A 26150-nucleotide genomic window follows, 5' to 3' on the forward strand; every position below is an offset into this window, starting at 1 on the left:
TCTGGTGATTAATTAGTATATTATATGTTATTACTTAGAAATACTAAGTAACGAGTAACGACGCACATCATTAACATCTAGTGCATAGTATAAAGAATAATGTTATTCCTTAATATACTATGTATTTTTGATAAAGTGTTTAAGATGTTTTAACTTTTAAATTTTAACCATTTATTAATTGGTTATAAAATATATAAACTGCAAATAAAAAAGGTGTGAAAATTATTTAAAATATTTATCATACTGTATTTATATTTTATATATTTAAACTAAAAATATTAGGTACTTAGTAATATAATTACAATTAAGTGTTTACTAGTTTTGACAATTTTTTTTTTTTTGAACTTAATTTGTTTTGCTCTCTATTTTGAAATAGCCAGATATTGGAGACTAATAAAAAAAGTAAAAACAGATAGTTAAATATTTATTTAGTATTTTTGGGGAACTATTGTATATTTATTTAATATTACTTCATCATTTTATGGATATGGTAACAGTTCTAGCAAAATTTTATTTTGTGGACATGGTAAAAGTTCTGACAAAATTTCATTTTTTGGAGACCACTTAAGTTGTTTTCTACAAGATGGTTGAAGTGGTAAAGACTAAAAAGAAATCTTAGGTAAGAAATACTTAATACATTCCATACCTTAGTTTATTTTTCTCATTATAAGAAACTCTTAATATAATTAGGTTTATAAGGTTAAATAGTTAAATATTTTAATTATTATTTAATTTAGGTACCTCATACATAGACGATTGTAGTATATCAGAACAATAATAGTTACTATTTTATGTTGAAGGTTTGTTATAAACGCCAACACTTAGAGAACTACTAGTAGCAATAATATGTTGATCTAAAAATAAGATGAATTGAATAAATATTTTTTTTATATTATATACATATATCCATGTAATTAAATCATTGCACTAACCATTTATTTCAAAAATTGAAGGAATAGCATTTTTTTTTAGCCTAGGCTTAGTAGCAGACAGTGGAATCACTATATCAGATGAAAAAAATGAAACATTATTATCTGTAGAACTTGAACTAAAAGAAAAAAATTAATTTAATATTATTTTATTACCAAAAAAATTAGAATAAACAATGGTAGGGATTATCAATTATTATAATTATGCAAATAATATAATACCAGACAGTTACACAGTTACCTCTGTTTAATAATAGCATACCTATTACAACTACCAAAATAATTCCTTATAATATCGTCATTAGTAAAGTGGAGTTCACACAAATATTTGACAGTAGTTTGTATGTGATTAACTTTTGATATTATTTTGGACCATATTTCAGAAGTATCTTTACTTTTCGGCGCTTGAAATATCGAGTATTTTTTAATGTGCTTTCGACTTTTACACAGTAGCACAGAACATTTGTTAACCATTTTTAAATTTTTTACCAAGGTAATAACGATATACAAAATTTAAAACAGTATTCTTAAAGCATGTACTGTATAGAATGCTATTATAATGTGTTAAAATAAACATATTTATGATTGATTTTTGAAATATGTATTTATAGCAAGCAAATTGTGTTTTAATTAGATTGCAAAGTTATTCTCATAGATTGCGCCAGATCCACTTAAAGGAGCGGCGTAACATTTACTGACCGTACCCCTCATACCCGCCCACCCAACAGTGTCCTGTATATCTTAGTTCATGGTGATAGTGGTTGGGTTGACGCACTATCAGCCAGCAACTTAGCGCCTGTTGGCCGCGTGTAGGTCGAAACACCGTTGTCTAAAGTAAGGACGGGAGCGTGAGATAAAAGTACTCGGAAGAATTTCGAGTGTTCGAAATAATATTTATTAACAATTTGCAAATAATTAAAACACACAATATCAATAAAAAGCAAAAGATACAAGAGACGAGTACGTGCGAGACACAAAAAGATTAACGTAGATCGTCGGCGCGCGAGTTTATACCGGAGAGTCGGTCGATAACCTGCAAAAAAGAACAGCTCAAAGCTTAACGAACTTGACGGTTCGGACGTCGAAAAAAGAGTGTTAAAAAGGGAACCGCGAATCGAGCGTAACGGTCGTAACGAACCGAGAAAAGCGGATCGGTCGCTCGCGCGGGCTGGCGGGGGGTAGCGCGAGATCGCGCGTCGCTAAAATACACATACATAGATATAACACACAAGACACATAATACAATAATATTATTGTACGCTAACGCGGCGACGACAAATACCGCGACACTGCGTACGCGGTGTAGTGGTGATAATACCGTATCACCACAAGGTCTTAAGTCACAGAAAATCCTAGCAAGAATAACCAAGTCCAAAAATAGCATCATATCAATTGGGCCCAAGTCCTTATAAACATTTGGAAAATTATCTAAGTTCGAATCATATGGACTTGGATCATAATTCATAAATCAAAGTTTATAACGGCCAAACTTTTAGGTACCATCTGACCATTTTTTTTGCTTATTAATAATGTATACGTTTATGTTTTTTATAAAGGGAGATTTTTTTCGAATACCAGTTACCACCAATAAGCTTTTCACATATATAATTTGATTTTAAAAATGTACTCAGGGAGTGCGGTCGCACCATCGCACCTTAACACGAGTTGCCACTGATAATTAATATACAAAACTTATATAATAGGATTATAGGTACAAATAACATGTTAATTGGATGTAGATATTAGGTAGGTACGCAGACGAGACTATAATACGAGTAGGAGGTAATAGTAAAATATATAAAATAGGTAGTAAAAAGAATGACTAGAAGATACCTTCATTTTATTGAAATAAACAATAAATGTAGTGTAATTTGTTTTACAAAACTAAGTTTGTTCGAGACTTCTGACTTAGAATTATTTATATTATATTAAATTACTTACCTTTTTAGTATTAGTATCCATTTTAAAAATAAAACTGTGTAGATCACTGTAATAAAAATAAAAGTAATTACGATAAACCTGACGACAGTCTCATTAAATCAGCGTTTGGCAAATGAATGGAAAATATTTTTTTTATAAATTATGGAACATTACAATCATATAACAAATATTTAATATATGTATATCGAACCATTCAAAGATAAGACATAAACAGACTAATCCAGCAGCATGGGAGCAAACTCATGGATGCTCGAATTTTCGTGCTAAAAATAACATATTAACATATAATAATTATGTGACAAAATAAAGGAAAACCCAGTTCATGTGTATTAGTTGTGATTTATAATAATTATATATATTATTGTAATGTTGTGTATGACTTGTGTACGAAAGCATTTGAATGTAACGTTTATATTTTATATTATTATTTTATAAAAAGCATACGGAATCTCAAGTCCGTGGTAATCACGCTAACAACAATTAATCAACATTTTAATTCATTCTACGGTAACCTATCAAAAGTTATAATAATATACTTTATAAGTCAGCAATATTTACGAGAGCATGTATGTAATGTGAAACTCAATTTTTACTCAATTTAAGTCTCTCTTAGATTACATATTTAGTAACAAATTGGCAATATACACTATAGTTATTATAATACATAATTGTAATAACTAATAAGTTTTAATAAATAATTGAAGTTAAAAAAAAAACAAATATCGTAAGTCACGCATTTTTTTTTGTTTATTATTACAAGTAAGGCTTCAACATCACCGGCCTAATGCAGAGTTATTATAATATGATAATTGTTATTTTTTCAGTTAATCTAACTTTCCTCAAATATTTTTTTTAGATTCTGAACACTCAGTTATTTTCGATAAATGTATTGATTTTACTATGATAACTACAAGATTACACAATGACTTGTCAAACTAAAGCTTCAATTTTTGTCTTCAGCTGTGTTTTTCTCGGTGCATTACGCAATACGTAGATAAAAATTAGAAAACCCCTAGTAGTTTTCAAGTGTCAGGAAAACCAAAAAAACAATGGAAAAACGGGAATTTTTACACACACCGGTTTTTGATCAAATCGATTTCGGTGTTTGGTGTAACTCTAAAACAAATGACCGTAGATACATGCAATTTCGACTGGTTGTTTATATTAGCGTGTTGTATTTACGATAAAATTTTTATTTTGATTTGTTTAGTTTTGTTAAAGGATATCTACAATTTCAAATTTTTTTAGGTTTTTTTTTTTATGAATGTCAATAAAATTGTATTTGTTGGATCAAAAAGCGTGACATTGAATTTAATTCAAGACTCCTAATACATTTTTACAATAGCAGTTAAAAAAATATTAAAAATACATAGGCACGATTATTTTTTTGATTAATTTTTAATTTAAGAAATTTGAAATTGACTAAATGTATTAAATTTAAAATTTGAAAATGATTTTGTAGTTAAAAATGTATTAATTGTTTAACTTTTATAATTAAGGGTTGAACGTTTAAAGCAAGGTTTTACCTGAGTGGGCCATTCTGTAACCAAAAAAAAAAAAAAAATTTTAACGGTTTTTTTTTAGTTATTTTAATTTCAAATTTCAATAACGTTTTTAATCGGTTTTTGTTATTAAAAAAATATCATTCATGGGTATATGAATTTTTAATTTAAGAAATTTGAAAGCTCATATCGGTGCTTTTGAGGACTAGCAAATTCCGGGGATGGACTAGCAAATACTAGCAAATGGAGACGAAACTTTTGATACCGTTTTGGATTGTTTCGAGTAAGGTGGGTGGGCTACCTGAAGTTGGCCCTCCCTTGAATAGGGGTGGAAGGGATGACTAGCAAATTTCGAGAATGGACTCGCAAATTCTAGCAAATTACTCGCAAAATTTTGGCATAGATTTTGAATGGATTGTGCAATGTCGGTGGGCCAACTTCATGACGTTAATGTAAGCCTTTGCTGTAATAATTGTCGTTCAAGTGTACATTGCTTTTGTAATAAGTCATTATATAATGTGGTTATTGTTGATTTAAAAAAATTTTCAATGTATACAAATTTTGTATTTACATAAGCATTAAATCAGTGTTTTGCGGAGAAATGGATTTTTTGAAAATTATTTAAAAACATGGCATCTGTAAGAATAAGTAATTGCATGTGTTCTGTTTGAATTACCGGGATTTCACAAGCGAATGTTTTTTTAATTTGTTTGAGAGCAACAACTATTTTGTCTGTCTCTACAATATATGTATATATACTCGAGTTGTCGTTAGTGATCGAGGTAACTAATGATGCTGGACCATCAAATAAAACAACGAAATCTTGTTCTTCGCAATTATAATGATTATTGCTCCATAGGGTTTCGCCTTTAAACGTATCAACACCATAATTATCAGATAGTTTCATTTTTGTACCCGACGGAAGAATAAGGGTGTTATCTTTACTGTTGGCTATTGCTGTACCTTCTGATAAATTTATTTTATATTTAGCCTGTACTATGGCGTTCTCTCATTCTCCTTTATTAGATTTAAAATTCGTCCCTTTACAATTTCCAAATCTGTCCAGTGATCCTGCTACAGTGTGCGAAACTAATGTTGTTTCATTCATTTGCAAATCCGTTACTATACCCCCTAGAGGAAAAGTATAGGATCGTTTTTGATGAATTTCCCAACATCGAGCATTTCCTAACTCAACAACATCGGAAAAATACCCTCCCTCTACTGATTGTGCATTTTCAAATACCGAGCATCTAGTTATTAAATAATCGACTGATATGAAACACGACTTAAAATGAACAGGATAGGTATCAGTCCTCTGTAGTAATTGTATTCTTGGTACCTGTTGTGTTTTTGATGGTACTGGAAAATCGCAGTTGTCCACTTCTAAGCTATCAAATGACGTGACATTTTGAACAGGCCCATCACAATCGTACGCAATGAACTCGGATTCAGTGAAAGGTATAGTTGTAATTATGATAAGTATTATATTTTTGATACACATCATTTTGATCGGGTTTAACCTATTATAAAAGACAAAATTAAACAAATTAACCAAAAAAAATTAATGTTATTAATTAAATATTATAATAATAACTATACTATACTTTTTACCTTATACTTATACATTTAAACATAAAACTAAAATTATTATAATTAAAATATTTTAAAATAATATATATTTAATGTATATATTTGTAAATTTATTTTAAATATTACACATCAACCAACGAAATTGGGGCGAAATAAATAATTTATAAAATCTTATTTAAAAAAATCTATTTTATTTGTAAAGTATATTTAATTTGTTCATTATTAAAATATAGTAACAACCAAAATATAGGTTATTATATAAGTACACTAAACGACATAATTATTAAAAAACATGCATTTGATAATTTGTAATTTGTTATATTTGTTATTTCTTGGTTTTGCTATTTTTTTTTACTATTCAGTAAGAATATATAAATGTATGAGTTTTAGTGCATATTCTGTATACGTAATGTTGGGTATAATACAATAAGTATTCAGGCTTACTTGAAAATAACAGTAACGCTGGTCTGGAACGTGAACTGATTTGATGCTTGTTGCTTTGATTCCTATACTGTGAATCTTCGGAGCTCCAGGAATGTAGAAAAAGTAGATTATGTACTTGTAATAAATTAACACTTTTTTTATTCGACAAAAATGAATGACAACGCGTAGAAACGATTTGAGATTATAAGCAAAGTATGGCAAAACGAATATAATAGGCCAGTATGTGTGCAAGAGACTGATGTACACGCCTAAGTGGACACTGAAACACTCGATATGAGATGATCTGTTTGGAGGTATCGTATACGCCACGCAAAGGCTTGGCGTATATAACAGATATGTTTCGGTTTCCGATTCTCTAACCGTCAAACGAGTAAATTATCGACACCTGCCGTATGAGTTTAATTTAAGTTCTTCTTTTGGTGACCACGGTAACGAGTGCTGCGCAATAGGATAATTAAATAAAAGTCCAACAGGATTTACACTATACAACTCTAAGGTTATTTTACTCCCGAACAACTGACCACGATAACGAGTACTGGATGTTCGAGGGTGAGTTATCTTTTACCTAGACAAGGTCTTACTCTTTCTCGACTGACCACGATAACGAGTGCTTGCCGAAAAAATAAGTACCACAATGTCTTACTACCTGTTTTTTAAAAGTGTTATTCACCACAACGTCTCTGTACCCACTCGTAAGATAAAATATTTTTCTCCTTCGAAAAAGGAGTAAAGAAAAACAGTGACGCTTTTTTTTAAAAAAGGAAATCAAATATAATAAAATATGTGAAAATAAAATAATATAAAGAAACGTAAAAGTACTGCAGCTCGTTGGCTACCACAATAAGCGAAACAAACAAAACAGCCCCCATCCCGTCGCAGACGTCGCCTTAAGTAGTCGTGGCAATTTTGCTGACTCGGTTTGATTGACTTTCTGCTTCGTATGTTATTTTAATATTTTGTAATTTCATTATATATACAACAGAGGGCTATATTTTATACAATTTGCAGATAGCTGCTTTAATCATTGGTGTGTTGCTATTGTTATCATATGTTAATGTTTGTGTAGCTATTTAAATAATATTCTATTTAATTTTCAAAATAATTATGATATATCCTAATGTCATTAAATGTCATTACACTATTTAACCTTATCGAAACTTTTAAAAATGTTTGAATACAGTTATTAAATCAATAGCAATATATTTAATTTTAAGATATCAATAGGAAGTCTAAGGTCCTAAACTTATTAATTTAGACCAATTATAGATATGTCATGTATGATTATGCTTGTCTTTTTATGACAACCATTTTTACAATTATTAATCTTAGTATAATATGCGCGTAATATAAAAATATAATATTATAATACGCGTTTAATATTATACGCGAGTGAACACGAATCGCTGTTATACTTTTGTCGTTTTGTCATTTCGTGCTCATCATATTTTTTTTAACGTAAAATGGATCCATCGAAAAATAAAAATCGATATCAATCCAAGAAGTTATCGAAAAAAAAAATCTGAGTTCTCGAATGAGGGACCTTTTTGGTATTCGCAGACAAAACAAGTATTTAAATAAAACATAAATAATTTTTTTTAATAATTAAATAAGAATATATTTTAATCTAACTTATTATATTTTATTTTAATTCAAGGGACAATACTGAAGTAATCGAACCTGTTGTGGAACCCATGTTTTTAGGTGCTGATAATCAACCACCATGTTCGTCAAGGGAAATAATAAGGTAAACTTTAAATCTTTTATGTATATTATACATTTTTTATCTTTAAATAAATATAAAAAAAAAATTGCTTTCAATAATTTTGACCATGCCAACAAATAATAAATAGTTTATAAATAATTAATTTTTATTTTAATTCAAGGCACAATTTTGAGGTAATTGAACCTGTAGGAGAACCCTTTTTCCTAGGTGTTGATAATCAACCACCATGTTCGTCAAGGGAAACCATCAGGTAAACTTAAAATCTTTAATGTATTATACATTTTTTAAATGATTAAATGCATAGGCGAAATGTAGTGTAATTTGGTCCAACTTAAAAGATAGGATAGTTTTTTTTCAATATGTATTATTAATAATATGTGCTCAAACAGGAATATTGAGATTTACGATAGAAATTTTTGTTTATAAATGGTTGCTATGGGGGTTATAAGATTTGAGAATAATATTTATTTATTTGTGGTTGCTATGGTAATATATAAAATTAATATAATGAATTACGGATTTTGATAACATTTGGTAACCATTTATAATATGAATATAATATAATATAATATAATATAATTCCTCTTATTGGTCGCAGGAAAATGTGCTTATGTAATACAATTTTAGGAAAATACACCAGAAAAGTTCGGAATCTGGGTGTAAAAAAACAACAACAACTGTCACTGCAGTTGTTCAGCAAGAAAATAAACTATCTTAAGGTCGCTATTGATTATGATTGAATATAATAGTTATAGACCTGATGTTATATTTTGTTAAAACCATAACAATAAAAATAAGAATTAGCGAAATAAGTCAATGGCCACAGTAAATTTAAAATTCACAGCAATAGTTAAATTTAAATTAAATTAAACTTGCCAATCGCGTGAATGCACATTGTGACTACAATAACCTTGATTATTTTTTTGCCAGACGCATCATCGGCGAGCTGGACGCTCTCATCGGATTTTAGTGCGTTAAGGTTGGGTTAGGATTATGTATTAATTGATTAATATAATCCACCGTACTATGTCAAACTTGGTATAACTTTGATATTTATTAGAGTTAAATCATACACTTACATACAAACAGCACTAGGTCCGCGATCTACCGCAGATAGATTGCCTACCTGATAAATGATAATATACTTCAGCAGTTCAGCGAATCAGAATTTTTATTCCGGGCAACAGAAAACTTAAGATAAATCTAGAACATAATCCACCGAATATTAAATAATGAATTGAACAAAGTTTGAGTCATATAGAGTTGGTATATTTAACGAGCAAGATAAATATTAGTTAGTAACATTATAAACATAGATCATTCTTATATTAATTATTTTGAAAATAGTGCTGGGATAATACACAATATAGTATGGTGTATCACATACTACATAGGTATTTAAATGCAATTTTAATATAAAATTTTCATATCTCCGTGATAAACCATATTTATATGTTTTATTAAATTTTCTCATACATAATAACACTAATACATGGCGTACGAAAATGCAAAAAAAACCAACTAATACGCGGGCAACGCCGTGTCGGGACAGCTTGATTATAATATATATATTTAATATACATTTTTTTACAGCAATAGACTAACATAACAAGTTATACTAAGTTTTATTGTTTTACCAACAGGCAACAATACAAAAACCACTTGGCACATTATTGTATTTTACCCACTGTAGTAAAAAAAAAAATGACATAACTTTGAAACTTAAGTGTTAGAAATTATAAAATTCTTATACACATCTCGCGGGGTCCGCAATCTACCACGTGTGGATTGCCTACATGATAATATACTGCTCTCATAATCATAAGAGAGTCTCACGGCAACGGTAAGTAGAATGACTATAATATTATGACTTGAGTAACTCACTGACTGATAAACGTAGAGCCTGAACAATGATAGATCGATGCTTACAATTTACACGGTACATTCGTAAAATCGTATCACAAATTTAGTGTGTAATAAGAAAGCATTTTACAAATTCGCATATTAAAGTGGTGCTTTCACAAGATTTTTGAGAATCAAAACAGTCAATGAAAATGTCTAAGTTTTGAACACCGTTAAACCAAATAGTAAATAACAAATTAATCAAAATTCGAATCTATATAGGTATACATATGGAATTTGCATTTTTAACGGGCAACGAAGTGCACGGGGTCAACTAGTATAATATATATAATAATAAGAGTATAATTATAACATGATAACCGACCTGCTGGATGAGTCCGGGCTGGTAAGGCGACAGCTCTTGATGTCTGAATCGACGAAACTTTAAGTTACCGGAATAACACCGAAGTGTAGCTAATACGTCAAGCCCCAACTATCTTGGGACTTCCGAAATGTTACTACACTTCACGGTATATATATATAAAAAGTGAACGACCACGAGGTCACTGACACACTCGTTCGGCGTACACGAGCACAAAAAAAACGAGTTCACAAAAAAATGGGCATGAGCCGGTACGGGACGAACGGTCCGACCGCTGGTAGAAGACAGCGACGGACGGGGCGCGGACAACCGGTGGTCAGCGACGCCGGTCGCCAAAAGCTCGCGCAAGCGCATCTCGGCGTCGGGAGCGGGCGAGGTGACAAGACAGTTGTCGTCACAGGCGCGAGAACTGGCTCAGGCTCAAACATCATCCCCCTATGGGAGGAATTGCCTCACATATCGTGGAATAAGGAGTAGTCGAAGGCGCAGGAACCTTGATGCCTATCCAAGTGTTGAATACGTTCTTCGTGACGGCGGTTATCGTTAATAAGAAAAAATTTATCACATAAGATGAACATATGGTTCATAATTATTAACATAAAGGGAAAAATACATATAATAATATCAAATATAAAACAAAATATTAAAGTAACAATATGTGGACATAATAAATGGTGGTATAAATAAATGTGGTATAATAAATAAAATAAATACAATAAATATAATAAATAGGAAAAATACAAAGCATAATACAAATAAAAAAATAGTTAATAAAAAATGTTTTTCCTTTTTTTTTTTATATTATATATCGACTAATGGGTCATTGAGCACCCGCCCAACACTGAGCGATTGACAACATCTTTGGTAAGCGCGAGTGGCATAAAAAATTAAACGGGTGGGCGGAAGCAATGTGCTGAAACATCGGCATGCATGGTACCCACAAGGTTCCCCCGTACCTAACACGACAAAATGAATATTACTTGGTGGGTAACAGCACGAGTTTAACCACTGGTCGTACGACGCTACCTGCTTGTGTTAAAACTCGAGCAACACGGACATGACCATTAGTACCGGGAAACAACTCTACTATACGGCCAAGTCGCCACCTTAGGGGCGGGCTTTAGTTGTCTACAACCACGACCATGTCGTCCACCTTCACATTGGGGAGACCCTTCGTCCACTTGGACCTCTCCTGCAACGTAGTGAGGTACTCAGAGGACCACCGGCGCCAGAAGGACTGATGGCACTGGTCCATTAACTTCCATCGGTCAGACAGACTACCGGCGTGCTCTGGACCCGATCTAGGCGGCACGGCGAGAAGCGGTTGACCTATTAAAAAATGACTAGGCGTCAAACACTCGAGGTCATGCGGGTCCGTCGAAGCGGGCGTAAGCGGACGCGAGTTTAGAACGGCCTCTACACGTGCTAATATAGTTGTAAACTCTTCGTAAGTAAAGATATGCGTTCCTATGACTCGTATCAGAAGTCGTTTCGTCGATCGCACCGCCGCTTCCCACAAGCCTCCGAAGTGGGGGGCGCTAGGTGGATTAAAATGTCACTCGCAAATAGCACGTGAAGTAGCAATAGCGGCCCGGCCCTCTGGGCTGTGGATGAGCGCGCGTAATTTTTTATCAGCCCCGACGAAATTAGTGCCGCAGTCCGAGAACACGTCGCTCGGTAAACCTCGACGGGCAATAAAACGATCGAACGCGGCTAGAAAGGCGTCGGTCGACAGGTCGGTCACTACTTCGAGATGGACGGCTTTCGTAATGAAGCAAATGAAGACCGCTATATAAATTTTGAAAACGCGTGATTTGCGCAGTCTGATCTCACGCATTTGTAGGGGTCCCGCATAGTCGACGCCAACTCGCTCGAAAGGTCGTCTTTGTTGGACACGAGTGTCGGGCAAATCTGCTATTAATGGCTGAACACACTTGGCATCAAACCTCACACATACGGAACAGTTAGTAATAATATTATGTAGTACCGATCGAAGCGAAACAATCCAGAACCGACGTGAAATAAGCGCGGCAAGAACTCGCGGACCGGCATGACAGGTCACCCGGTGCCAACGATGGCACAATAAATAAGCGTAATGTGAACGCTTAGCTAATAAAACCGGATGCTTACAATCGTACGTTAATAAAGAATGCCGCAGTCTTCCGCCAAAGCGAATCACGTCGTCCGGGTCGATAAAGGGCGCTAGACGGGCAAGCGGCTTCGACGAAACATGTTTACCAGTCGATAATTCGCGTTACAGAACAGCAAAGTGTACGCGCTGGGACTCAGCCTCTAATATGCGAGCGGCGCTATCTAGTTCCGACTTTTGCAAATAGGCGGGCGAGATGTGGTCCGGTTATTGACGTACTCGACGAATACCGGCGGCAATAAAACGGCGCATGTACGCCACTACTCGTAACATACGGTCATAACTAGAAAAACGATTAAACCACTCGACTTCAATTTCGTTAACACGGGCGGCGCAGGACACGGGTCGAAGTTCAGGCAGGTCACACAACGGTAGCGGCGAACGAGCATCGTCCCATTCCGATGGGTCGCTATACGCTAATTGTGGGCCGTGCCAATACAACTTGTGATGCGCTAGGGCAGCCGGCATTATGCCACGCGACGCGCAGTCAGCGGGGTTATTGGTCGAGTCTACATGCCGCCATCGACAATCCGGCAGTAAAGTGCGAATTTGGTGCACTCGATTCGACACATACACTTTAAATGCTTCGTGCGGGGGCGCGGGGCACCTAACCATGATAATACTATCGTGGAATCCGACCACGCATTTATGCCGACAATATTAAGTTGCGGGGCCAAAATGTCGCGGACGCGACTTAACCATCGAGCCAATAACAACGCTGCGTTTAATTCCAGTCGGGGGATAGTTGACGATTTTATAGGCGCTAATTTGGTTTTTGTCCCAATTAAAAATACGGACGTGTCAGCATCGACGTCGGCCATGCGCACATACACGACCGCCGCGTAGCCGAGTTGCGACGCGTCACAAAAGCCTAACAAATAACATGGCGCTCCGTGACTTGAGTTCAAATAACGCGGAACCCGGATATTCAATAACGACGGTAAGTCGGAGACGAACGCGATCCATTCGTCGTGGATATTGGTAGGTAAAGGTTCATCCCAATTCATGCCGAGTTGCCAGGTCCGCTGCATAATAGACTTGGCTAAAAACACCACGGGAGCGAACACACCTAGTGGATCGAATATGCGCGCTACTAAAGATAAAATACCGCGTTTAGTGCATACAGGCGCCGAGTCGAGACTTAACGCGCAACAAAAATAGTCCCCCTCGGGATGCCACTGTAAGCCGAGAACCTTAGTACCGTAGCCGTCGACAGTTTCGAACGGCATAGGTGCACACACACGATCAGCGGCCGGTACCGCGTCTAAAACGGATGACGTATTTGACGCCCACTTTTTTAGTTCTAATCCCGCTTTGTTTAGAACATAGATTAAATCGGACTGCAGTTTTAATATATTTGAGATTGTATCCGCCCCATCGCAAATGTCGTCGACATACGTTTGACGCGTCAACGCATTACGCACAGATTCGAAATTATCGCAATCATCAGACGCGATCGCTTGTAGCACGCGTAGGGCGAGATAAGGCGCGCAATTAACGCCGTACGTTACGGTGTGTAACTCGTATTCTATAAGTTCGTCGTGTGGCGACGATCGCCATAACACATGTTGGAATTTACGATATTCCGGTAAAATTAGTATCTGCCTATACATTTTGCAAATGTCGGTCGTAAAAACGTACTAAGGGACCCGAAATCTTGTCAAAATGTCGACTATGTCCTGTTGTAATTTAGGACCGGTAAACAAACAGTTATTCAATGACGGTCCGCGACTACTTTGCGCGGAAGCGTCGAATACAACGCGTATTTTGTTTTCGTCGATCGCCGGACGATACACCGCGTGATGCGGAATAAAATAACGTTCCGGGGACGTTGCGACGGACATATGACCTAGCGAAATGTATTCCGACATGAACGAAACATATAATGATTTTAATTGAGGGTTCGTAGCCAATTTACGTTCGAGTGCGTCAAAACGTCGCACCGCGAGTTCGCGGGACCCGACAAAAGTGTCAGCTGACGGCGGCGCACGAAAAGGCGACGGTACCGAAAAACGGTCGCACGGCAATCGTATAGACTGTTCACAAAATAATTTTTCACAACGCCCCTCGTCCGTGAACGTCGCGGGCGCAGCCTCCGGCTCCTCAACATGCCAGAACCGTTCCATTAACCCTTCAATGGAAACAGTCATAGCGACCGGCACCGATTGATACACTGAAAAAAAATCCTCGATCATATTAACAAAAAACTATGTTGGATTGACAATAATCTTGTTGCTATACAGCCAACAAGATGTTTTTCAAACCAACTAATATATAGTTGTTAATAAGATAATAATGTCAACAACATAGTATTGTACTATTGACAAATATATTATTAAAATGCTTCTTAAAATTATCAATTGAATATACTTATCAGTGTAACATTGACAATTAACCTATTATCGTAATAATAAAAAAAACTAATTTTATTGATTTTGCATTGTTAAATTAATATCAATATTGTGCTATTAACAAAATATATTGTTAAATTGATACTTGCAATTATCAATTAAATATATTTACTAGTGTAACATTGACAAATATCTTATCATCATCATAATAATAACTATACTAGTTTATCCATTCCCATTGTTAAAGTTATATTAAGCTTGATTGATTTATAGAAAAAACTCTGTTGTATTAAGAAGTTGGTTGTTAATATAAATCTCAAATTGTCAATTTATGAAAAGTATTAATTAATTAATTATATACAATATTAATGAGTGTTTAATGAACAATTAAATTAAATATTAAATTTTTTTAATGTAAATACTAAATACTAAATAATAATTAAAATAAAAAACAGTATAGGTACAGGTAAAAATGTATTTCTTTATTTTAATTCTTCAAAATATAATAATATAATTTATTGATTTAGTTCAGCTAAAACTTGAATTAATTTAGGAAAAGGTTTATCATATTTGGAATGTACACCAAAGAAATATTTTTGAATAAATAACCATACAATTTCTGATTGCGATGGATATTCTAAATTGAACAAATTGAATATCTTATAGCATACTTCAATTGATCTTAGAACCGAATGCACTTTATACATAACTGAATCAAAGTAAACCAATATTTCTCTCTGAACATCCATCGTTCCAACAATCACAATAAATGGTTGTATATGAGTCCCGTGGTTTCTTAGTTCTTCAAGATGCTGTTGCTGAGCTTCTACAGAATCTTTGAACACCATAAAACTATCTTGGGAATCTTTGATGGAGTATTTTATAAGATTTTTCTTTCCGTTGCTATCTTTAGTCACTTTTTTTGATGTAGGCGCAAACATAGCGTGTAACAAATGAAATCGTGCAGCATTTTTAACATCTATAATTAAAATTTTAAAGGCTCATTAAAAATTATGTAAAATGTAGTTAAACATAATCTACACAATGAAGTTATTCAATAAAATTTACTGAATTACTCATAACTGGTATTATGTTAGACAGTGGCGCCGAACCAACTACTCAGGGGGGCGGCTGCCCCCCTTTTTAAGGTGGTGGGTGGGTGGGTATGTTGATGGGTAGTCAGGACACGGTGTGGTACACTGGTCATATTTTATATTGTTAACAATAAATCATAAATTGACAATTGTTAATAATATGTTTCACAGCCGTGTGAATGGCGTATCGTACGCGCGTTTTTCGATATACATTATTTAAGTAACTTTAATAAGTATATCATTTTGTTATAGAAGAAATAATTGTAATTTACGAGTGAGATAGACAATTCGGTGATGTTCTATAAGAATTATCCATGATTGTATATATTATATAAATATATTTATAAGCGATAAGCCTAATGTATAAATAGAACCAAAACAAAACTGCTAATACCCTCTGTCTCCCCAGTCCCCACAACCATGACCAAGCCGTTCATTATTATTACCAAATTAAAAATAAAAATTATTTTATCGACATTCACGTAATTATGTTTGTAAGTTTGTAATCATGATCCGTGGATAATATTGAAAATGTAATTCAGTTGTTGTGACTTGTTAGCGTTCAAAACTTCAAAATAAAAACTGAATCTGTTCTATTCACGTCCTACACTCCTACTTCTTACAGTCTTACATAATTCATATTTTAATTTTAACTATTAGTTTATTTTTTACTAATATCGTATTCCGTGGTGCGAATAAAATTTAAAATGTCAAAAAATAATCACGAATGTTTGTGTGGTAAAAAAAAAGGAGTTCTGAATTCCACAAATTGGACTCGCTATATTACGTCGTGTAAGGTAATGAAAAATAAAAACACATGCTCCGATATTTCTTCGTTTTTTAAAATACCAGCGACGACCACAGCTTCAAATAGTTCAAATAATGAATTAAACACAACGAAACGACAGCGACTTGGTAAGTTGTTATTGTTTTTAATTAGGTATTATTGTTTATTTTATAATTTAAAAAGTTTAAAAAATGTAAAATAAAAATAAATAATAAACTGGAATTTTGATAAATTGATCGATTTTGGACCGAAAAATCTCTTCTATACGTAAATTAAAAAAATTAAAATGTAGGTTTTAAATTAGTAAATCATTGTGTAAATTGATCAACTTTTGGCGAGTAAGATGGGCCATTTATGTCATCCACAATCTACACCCCACTAACATCACCCAGCTATTGCCTGCAAATGCCCTGATTTATCCTTAATTTATATTTTTTCATTTAATAATTCTGCAGGAGTCATGTCAGTAATCATGTCTACAATTATTTAATATTTAATAATAATTAAAAAAAAAAAAAAAATTATTCATGTTGTATTCGCCTTTGTTGAAAAGTAATTTTAATTGCATTTTTATCACATTTGTATTTATATAGTAAAAGTAAATACTGTATGTATCCATGTAGTTTTTAGGAAATTAAGACCAATAGGTACCGACTTTAATTACTAATCTTATCGTTTAGAATGTCTAATTGAATCAATTAAATAAAAATACTAAAATAAAGACAGAATACTTTGATGTTACATGTTTAATATACTTGGGTAGTGGGTACTTATGTTTAATGATTAATTGTTTTGTCATTATGTTTTTTTAATTGCAGACACGGAAGAGACTTTTGGGACCCATTTGTTAACAGTAGCTGAGAGCACTTTTTCTGAAAGTGTTGAAAAAAATGCTGAAAGTGCTGGTAATTTATTTTTCTTATTAGCACCTACTTCAATATTCTGAGCGATACAATGAATGTATTGATATATTAATATATTTTTTATTGATAATATACATAATATTATATTATATGGTTATACAACAATTGTTACCTATATTATTTATTAGAACAAGAAGCAAAATATAGTGAAGTAGTTACAAACACAAATATTGTTGATGTACCAGGTGAAAAAATAAATAAAAAATCATCACCAATACCAGGTATACCTGCAGGATCTAATTAATCTAATTTTATTTAATATTAAGTAACTTGTTTTAATATTTTTGTGAGTTTCATTAAATTTTATAATATTATAAGAAGTTGTTTCTCAACTTTTTTGAAATAATGATAAATACAAGTTTTTTTCATAAAATAGGATACATTCAAATGTTTATTTGGTAATCATGACGAATGAAGATTACATTTAAATGTAATATCTGTGAAAATATAATTTAAAATTGTAACAATATTTAACATTCTTATTACAGTGATGCAAATTTGTTATATATTAATTTTTTATGTGTTGTGACAAAATGATACTCATTATAAATTATCACTAACAGCAGTTTATTCAAATTTTTTTTAGCTAAATTTTTAAAATATTTAACATTTACATCTCTGTTATTTATCTTATATTTTAAATAATAAATTATTATTTCAGAAAACCCAGAAAGCAAAACTAAAATAGTTATTCAAAATGATATTGACAGTAATATTACTACAGATGAAAACAATCAAATGGAACTTAATGATTTGAATTTTAAAGAAAGTAAGGCTTAATTGTGCTGAATGTTGTCCAACTAATAATTATATTATTTATCTTATAGTATCTGATATTGGTAATGATCCTGTTGTCTTCAGCAGTATTCAACATTTCACCCCAGAACTTATTGATTTTTTTTTTAAAAATGGAGCATCGCAACCATTGTCAAATGAACTTCCTAATAAAAAATTTCCAATTGATGCACAAGGGAGGTCATTCCATGAAAATTGGTATTGGAAAAAGTTGACAAATGGTGATGTATCCAGACGAAAATGGTTATCTTATTCAAAAAAACAAAATAAAGCATACTGTCTTTACTGTGTGCTTTTTGGAAGAAATGTGCAAACAAATTGGGTTAAAGAAGGTTTTAATTTTTGGAAAAATGGACCAACTAAAATTTTAATTCACGAAACTTCAGAAGACCACATAATGGCATCAATTAAAGCTGCCTATAAAGAAGCTTCTTTTCCATTATTGCCGTCATTAAAAGAAAATGCTGTATCAAACATTCTACTTAATCGTGAATTAATAAGACATTTAATCGATCTAACATTGTTTCTAGGACGACATTGTCTATCATTTAGAGGCCACAAGGAAGGGTGGCAAGAAGAAGTGTGTGGGAATTTCAAAGATTTAGCAAAGCTCATAGCGAAATACTCTCCCGCTTTATCATCATACATTACACAACTTCAAATAAAAGGAAGAAAAATTCCTAATTTTTTGTCATGGCAGCGTCAAAATCAACTAATACAAGCAATTTCTACTAATATTCGTAACACTATTCAGAAAGAATTATTAAGTTCAGTGTTTTTCAGTGTATCATTAGATACAACTTATGATATATCAAGAAAAGAACAACTATCTATTGTTCTAAGGTATATTAATAAAAAAAATGGCATTGTTTGTGAACGATTGGTGGCAGTTAGAGAAACAGTATTGACTACTGGGCAACATCTTTTTACAATGTTTGAAGATATTTGCAAAGAAATGAATCTAGATTGGAAACAAAATCTCGTCGGCCAATCGTATGATGGAGCAGCATCGATGAGAGGTGCTTACAATGGGCTCCAATCAATCGTCAAAACACATAATCCATCTGCAACTTATGTTTGGTGTTGGGCACATAGGATTAGTCTTGTTGTAGTTGATGCAGTTGGCAGTTGTGTAGAAGCAAGGGATTTGTTTGGGAACTTAGAAACCTTGTACGATTATATAGGAAGCAGCAAAAAGCGTGGCGGTTTATACTCTGATTATCAAAAAATGCGATACCCTGGCAAATCCCTTCGAAGGTTGAAAAGGGTTTCAACTACTAGATGGTCATCACATGCAAGTGCACTTCAAACAGTATTTGATACATATGATGCACTTATAGACCTATTATATTATTTACAAGCTGACTCTTCGTCTGATCGTGTTTGTAGTGTTAAAGCAAAGAGCTTACTTGATTATTTACTATCTGAGAGATTTATTTTAACAGGTTTAATATTTAGGAAAATATTTGATTTAGTTAATCCACTTAGCAAATTTTTACAAGGAAAAAATGTGGATCTTTTAAATGCCGTATCTTATGTTCAATTTGTTCTCAAAAAAATGCAAGAACTTAGAAATGAAACACAGTTTAAAATAATTGTTAATGAAAAAATCGTTTTTTTGGATTCCAGATCTAATGATTTTTACTTTATCACTCTTACAGATATTCGCACCAGACGTGTAAAAAAGATGCCAGGCGAAATGGCGTCAGATGACCAACCTATAATTAGTCCCATAGATAATTTTAAAATAAAAACTTATTATACTGTTATAGACATTATTTGCACACAAGTGGCTGAGAGATTCAATGATCATTCTACGCCTTTATTTAGAGATATATCACTTTTCCAAAAAAAACGACTTAAAGAAGTTGCAGAACCCAATAATTTGAGACTTCCTATCGATGCTTTTAATGCTTTTGAGCAGGTCTATGGTAAATTTGTATCTGCAGAGAATTTGAGACGAGAATATTTACAATTTGCTAACACTTATTTTGAATTTGAAAAGTTGGTGAAACTTCCAGAAAAACTACATCAACTAGATAATAATTTTACAGATGTTTTAAATTCTGATGATAATGATAACCAAAACACCGATGAAGACAGTTCTGAGGAAGATGAAAAACCAAAAGATACAATACATATGCTATTTGAAGTATGCAACAGATCAGAGTTGAAAAATATTTTTCCCTCACTCTATACTGCACTTTGCATTTCACTTACTCTCCCTGTGTCAAGTGCTTCTCCAGAACGTGCTTTTTCTAAATTGAAATTAATAAAAACACGCCTTAGATCAACGATGTGTGAAGAACGATTAGAATCACTCATGATGATTTCATGTGAAAAGGATATTCCAATCGATACAGATGAAGTTATCAAATGTTTTTCATCATATAGTCCAGTTCTTTTAAAATTACTAACATAAGTAAATTGAATTTATTTTGATAGATAATGATGAAAATTATTTTGATGCCTGTTTTAGTTTTTCAGTTTTAAATTTTTGACCTATATAATTTTAACACAGAAAACAATTATTTTTAATACTATGTGTTTGTTACACATCAATGGTTTTTATTTTTATGTTTTGTTTGTTATTTTGTTGAGTAATAAGTTCTAATTTGTATAAATAAAAATGTTGATAAATTTAATATAACACTAATTTTTATCCTTGATGTAGTAAAAATTATTGTAGTATTAGCACTCAAATATTAATCCTATTGTATAAATTAATATTTTTAAGGCTAAGCCATTAGAACCACTTTAACCATCTTGCAGCTATGTAATTTATCATTATAAAATTTAAGGTAATTAAAATTGTGTGTGTGTGGTGGGGGGAGGTACCAATCTATTAATTATTATAAGTTTGGGTGGGTATCTAAAATATTTAGTTGCCCCTCCAATTAAATTTTAGTTGGGCGCCACTGATGTTAGATACAATGTATTATTAATTAATCAAAATTCTTACTTTCATTTATATTAGCATCATTATTATTTACTATAGTTTCTAGTATTTTACAACAACTATTATCTTTGACTTTTTCATCTAATAATTTGAAAATTTTGTCTGCTTTGTCATTAAAATCTTGATAAATATTATGACTATTTGGGAATAAAGCATTATAGTCAATATCAATCTGAAACATAGTTTAATAATAGGTGTTAGGCAATGTATTATTTTTATTTAAAATGTTAATTATTTACTAGTTTATGGCCGTATGGAATTAAATATTGTTTCCAGTTTTTTAAAATATCTGTCGTTGATGTAGAAGATTTTATATTATTTATATGATAGTTAATTGCTGCTTTCCAGTTGGCCTCTAATTCTGGGTAAGTACTTGTACCATGTTTAAGCACATCTAATATGGAATCTATTTCATTTTCAGAAACTGAAAATATTAAATATTTAATATATAAAAACAAGTAGATATAATATGTATATATTAGCATATAAAATAAGATAAATTCAATAAAATTTACCAAATTCTCTCTCAGTCCAGTTGGTTTTATGGTGGTTGTCAATATTCAATTTGTTTTTGACAATTGTCGAAGGGACTAATCCATTATTTTTTAAATTTCTTAAACAGTTATAATATTTTGCATATAATTTGCCTTTTGGATTTTTATTATTTCCAATTTTCATAAAATATATATCCTGTAGGTACATATTTAATCATCAAATTAAATAACATTAATTATAGATAATCAATTGAAATAATTACTTTTACTTCCGATTTGAACATTGCCACAATTTGATTGGCAATAGATTCTGCCAAGCTAACAGACATTTGTATATTTTTTGACAGTACACATCCAATGAGTATGTCTACTAGTGTGGATCGAATACCATCATTTAGTTTATTATTTTTTTCATAATAATCCAATATGAGAGCACCTTGTATAGTTGAATTCAAAACTTCATCAACTTTCAATTCATTATTAGATAATTGATGCGATATTTTATTATCTTTATTTATATTTATATTTTTGTTTGAAGAACACAAAACTTCACTTGCATTTGTAATACTAGCTTTACAGTTTTTATTTACAATACTTGTATTATTACTTTGCCATTTTGCAAGTGCATATTCAAACTTAAAAATTATTCCCCAAGGAAATTTTGAGAATAGTTTCTCCACATGTTCGGATTTCATAGTAGCGAGGATTGTGATGTCAATTAATTGATCTACAAAAAAATTGAAATAAATTCATTGACGATATATAAACTAATGGTCATAATGTTTATTCAAAGTGTTATCTTAATTTATTGAATATTTTAAATTTTAACTTTCAATTTAATAAAAATAACTTAAAAAGTTAAAAATGATCATAAAAGTTATTAGCTACATCTGAATTTCTTACCAACACAAGTTTGATATACACATTGTAAACCCCATTTTTCAAGTAATTCTTTAAGTTTTGGTAAATCTTCATATGGGTAATTATAATCGAACATAATATCACTCTCAACAGTCTCAACATTAATGTTATTTGGGAAATTAGATATCTGACCAATTTCGGTTAACTAAACAAAAAATGAAATAATAATTCTATATTCTATATACCAACTATATTTTTTATTACAAAAATTGAATAGTACATACATTACAAGAAGAATTGTCATACAAATTTCCATAACCTGTGATAGAATTATTAATATTCTCCATCTTGGTTAATGGTTAAAATTCACACTAATTATATTGCCAAATTTTAAAAACAACAGAATCTATAGTTTAAAAAAAATAAAAATAATATACAGCTCTAAATACAACATTACAATTTTAAATATAATACATTTCTAATTTGTTTAAAGCATAGTTATTTAATAAAAATAAGTAATATACCCAAATAATTAAATTAAATTTATTTATTAAATTAATAAAATTCTTTTAGACGGATCATTTTTTGACCTGATGATATTTTAGTAATATTTATTGGAGGTCCACTAAATTCATCTACATTACAAATAAAACCATAATTAACCACTTCTTCGCTATGATCTACACTAAAAGATTCATAATGAGAGTTAAAATCGTTTAACTTTATTTCATTAGCCAAAACATAAACTTTACCATTTTGTCTATTAACTAACAACATTTCACATATTTTAAATAAACATATTTTATTACAATTTTTTGTTAAAAAATAACCAGCTTTATACACAATTCCGTTTAATTTTAGCTCAGTATAACAGACATAGTCTAACGCAGTTACATTGAGTTCATTATTTATATTTTCTGTATAATTACTTTGAATTTTGTGTTTATCATTCACAATAATTTTTTTATCAGATAATATCATAAGACTATGGGCAAATTTTAATTGCATTTTTTTTGCTAAAGTTAGCGTAATATTTTTCCTGGAAGTTGTTGACCTAGCATACATCTTTAATTCTTTGTGTTTACCTTCATAACGAAAACACCAATAATGTCTAGGAGGGCCTGAATTCGTTATTATTGTTGGATAGTGGATCAAAAAGTGATGTTTCGGTTTTAAGGTGTCATTGAAAAGTGTTATATACATAGAATTATGATAAGAAATTAGTTTTTTAAGGTGGGAAATCGCACTATCAGTAAAGGTATATGATAGAAGAATGTCTATAATTTGAATTAATGAAAGAAAAAGGTTCCAAACTTCATCATTTTCAGGGATAAGATCTCCTACCATAAGGGGAAAAAAATGAACAAAGGTCATAACTTCCCTAGCTGACATTTTTAAATATTTTTTTTCTAAATGAATCATTTTTATGGGAGGTGAAATGTTACCTATTTCAATGGGTCCATAATTAAAATTCATTTTACGATTGTTTAAAGTTTCAAGTGAAAACAATTTAGCAGTAACAATATAATACTTGATTATGTTACACAAATCATAGTGACAAACACCCTCAAACAAATCATGCATTATATCTATACAAAAATTTTGTGTGACGTGGAACCCAGTCACTTGATTTAATAATGATTCGTGATAAACCCCTGTCTCTGCAAAATTCATACTAGTAACATCATCAGAATAATTGTGTGCATTGCGCAAAAGACTCAAATCTTCTTCAAGCATTGTTATAGTTGAAGCTTTAGAAGCTTTACAAAAGCGACAAAAAAAGTTTGCTGAGAAAGATTTACTAAATTCTAATGAGCTATTTAGACCTAAATTATCTCCAAGAACTATGCCTAAGACAAAATGAACATGAAAATCACCATCTTAAGTTTTAATATCTATCCCTTCATTTTCAAGTATATTTATTTCGTTTACTAGACTTTGTAAACATTTATCATTACCAAATGATTTAATATCAATGTGTTTTACTAGTGCAGCTAAAAATATAGTTGATAATTTTGAATTGTTTTCTGATAATGGAAAACTATAATATAGAGCTGAAATAGACTGAAATGTAGCATGTGAGCCTAAGGGATTATTTATTTCAAATTCATCCATGTATAAAAAAAATGGAAATATTATCTTTTCATTAGAAAATAGAGAAACTTTTTGTTGCCAAAGACTTCCTTGAACAAAATGTTCAATAGAAGTACTTTGATTGTTTTTATAGTAATTTTACCGAGTATACTGTTCTTTAAAATTATCTCCATTTTCAAAGAATTTTTTAAACTGAAATTGTAAAGGTAAGAGAACACCTTTAGTGATTTTTTCATTAAAGACAGATTCACCATTGTAGTGTACAGGGAAAATTTCATTATTAATGGTAAATTGATTTATTTTAAATAACAGTTCATTCTTTATAAGCCAATTTACTAAGCGATACTCAGTGTTACAATATAAAAAAGGATTTTCTATAACAGAAGCAAGTCTATGAAATTTAGCAACCTTAATTGGTTCTTTAATTTCATCATCTACTACATTCTTCAGCATGGATACAATTGGTTTAATTATTTTATTTAATATACCTACCAGTTTGAATATTAGTAATGTCTGCTCTAGTAAAATTATTATTATTATGCAAGTTTACAACAAATTCTATTGCAGATTTATATAGAGATTCACTAACTAGATCAAAATCAAATGGATTATTAGTTACATTATCAGTTAAAACATTATCATCAATTAAGTTTTCAATATTGTGTGGTGGTAATGAAGAATTGAAATATGATTGGTCTTGTGGTTGATTATTTGATGGAATGTTTTCAGGGAAATGTTTGTTTTGAATATGTCGTTTAAATGAAGCTAAGCATAGAAAAGATTGTGTACAAGTCCCTTCACAACATGTATAATTACTATCAGTTTTAAGTAAATGAAAAATTTTAAAATGATAAACTAAAGATTTCCAATTATCAGCATTAAATTTACATAAATAACAAATCATTTTTAAAAATTAACTTACAAAAATATCTAGTTACAATACACCGCCAGGTAGATACAGCAAAGTGATGTAGTTCAATCATAAACCTTTAGAAAACACTATTACCCACTAAATATTTGTTAAATGAATAACACTGCCTAAATAAAAATAAAAATATATATAGGTAGGTATTGATAAAAATTAGAAATAAATAAATTATGTTTCTTACTTGAAACGTACTGTGATCATCAAAATATTCAAGCTTTTTAAACGAAAAGCAAGGCTCATTTAAAACAATTTGAAAATACAAAACTACCAATGTAAGTATAGGGTATTAGGGTATAGCTACAATACACTGTCAGGTAGATACAGCAAAGTGGTGTAGTTCAATCATAAACCTTTAGAAAACA

At 31.4% G+C, this 26150-nt stretch overlaps 2 protein-coding genes across 2 annotated transcripts; both read right to left on the reverse strand.

Moving 5' to 3' along the window:
- Nucleotides 1–14142: 14142 nt before the first annotated feature.
- On the reverse strand, nucleotides 14143–14697 carry LOC126553755 (uncharacterized). Its single transcript, XM_050208874.1, has one exon. It carries the CDS (start codon nucleotides 14695–14697, stop codon nucleotides 14143–14145), a length of 555 nt encoding a protein of 184 aa, XP_050064831.1.
- A 671-nt stretch (nucleotides 14698–15368) lies between these two features.
- Nucleotides 15369–25764, reverse strand: LOC126553756 (uncharacterized). Its single transcript, XM_050208875.1, is given in 7 exon segments — nucleotides 15369–15832; nucleotides 21415–21583; nucleotides 21651–21835; nucleotides 21927–22101; nucleotides 22169–22334; nucleotides 25030–25352; nucleotides 25354–25764. Coding segments are annotated over 7 exon segments (1893 nt in total).
- Between the last annotated feature and the right edge of the window lie 386 nt (nucleotides 25765–26150).

Source organism: Aphis gossypii, unplaced genomic scaffold (assembly GCF_020184175.1).
Source record: "Aphis gossypii isolate Hap1 unplaced genomic scaffold, ASM2018417v2 Contig00322, whole genome shotgun sequence".
Classification (NCBI taxonomy): domain Eukaryota; kingdom Metazoa; phylum Arthropoda; class Insecta; order Hemiptera; family Aphididae; genus Aphis; species Aphis gossypii.

Excerpts from the sequence above, each read along its gene's own strand:
- LOC126553755 (XM_050208874.1), bottom strand. The coding sequence starts at position 14,697 with ATGATCGAGGATTTTTTTTCAGTGTATCAATCGGTGCCGGTCGCTATG.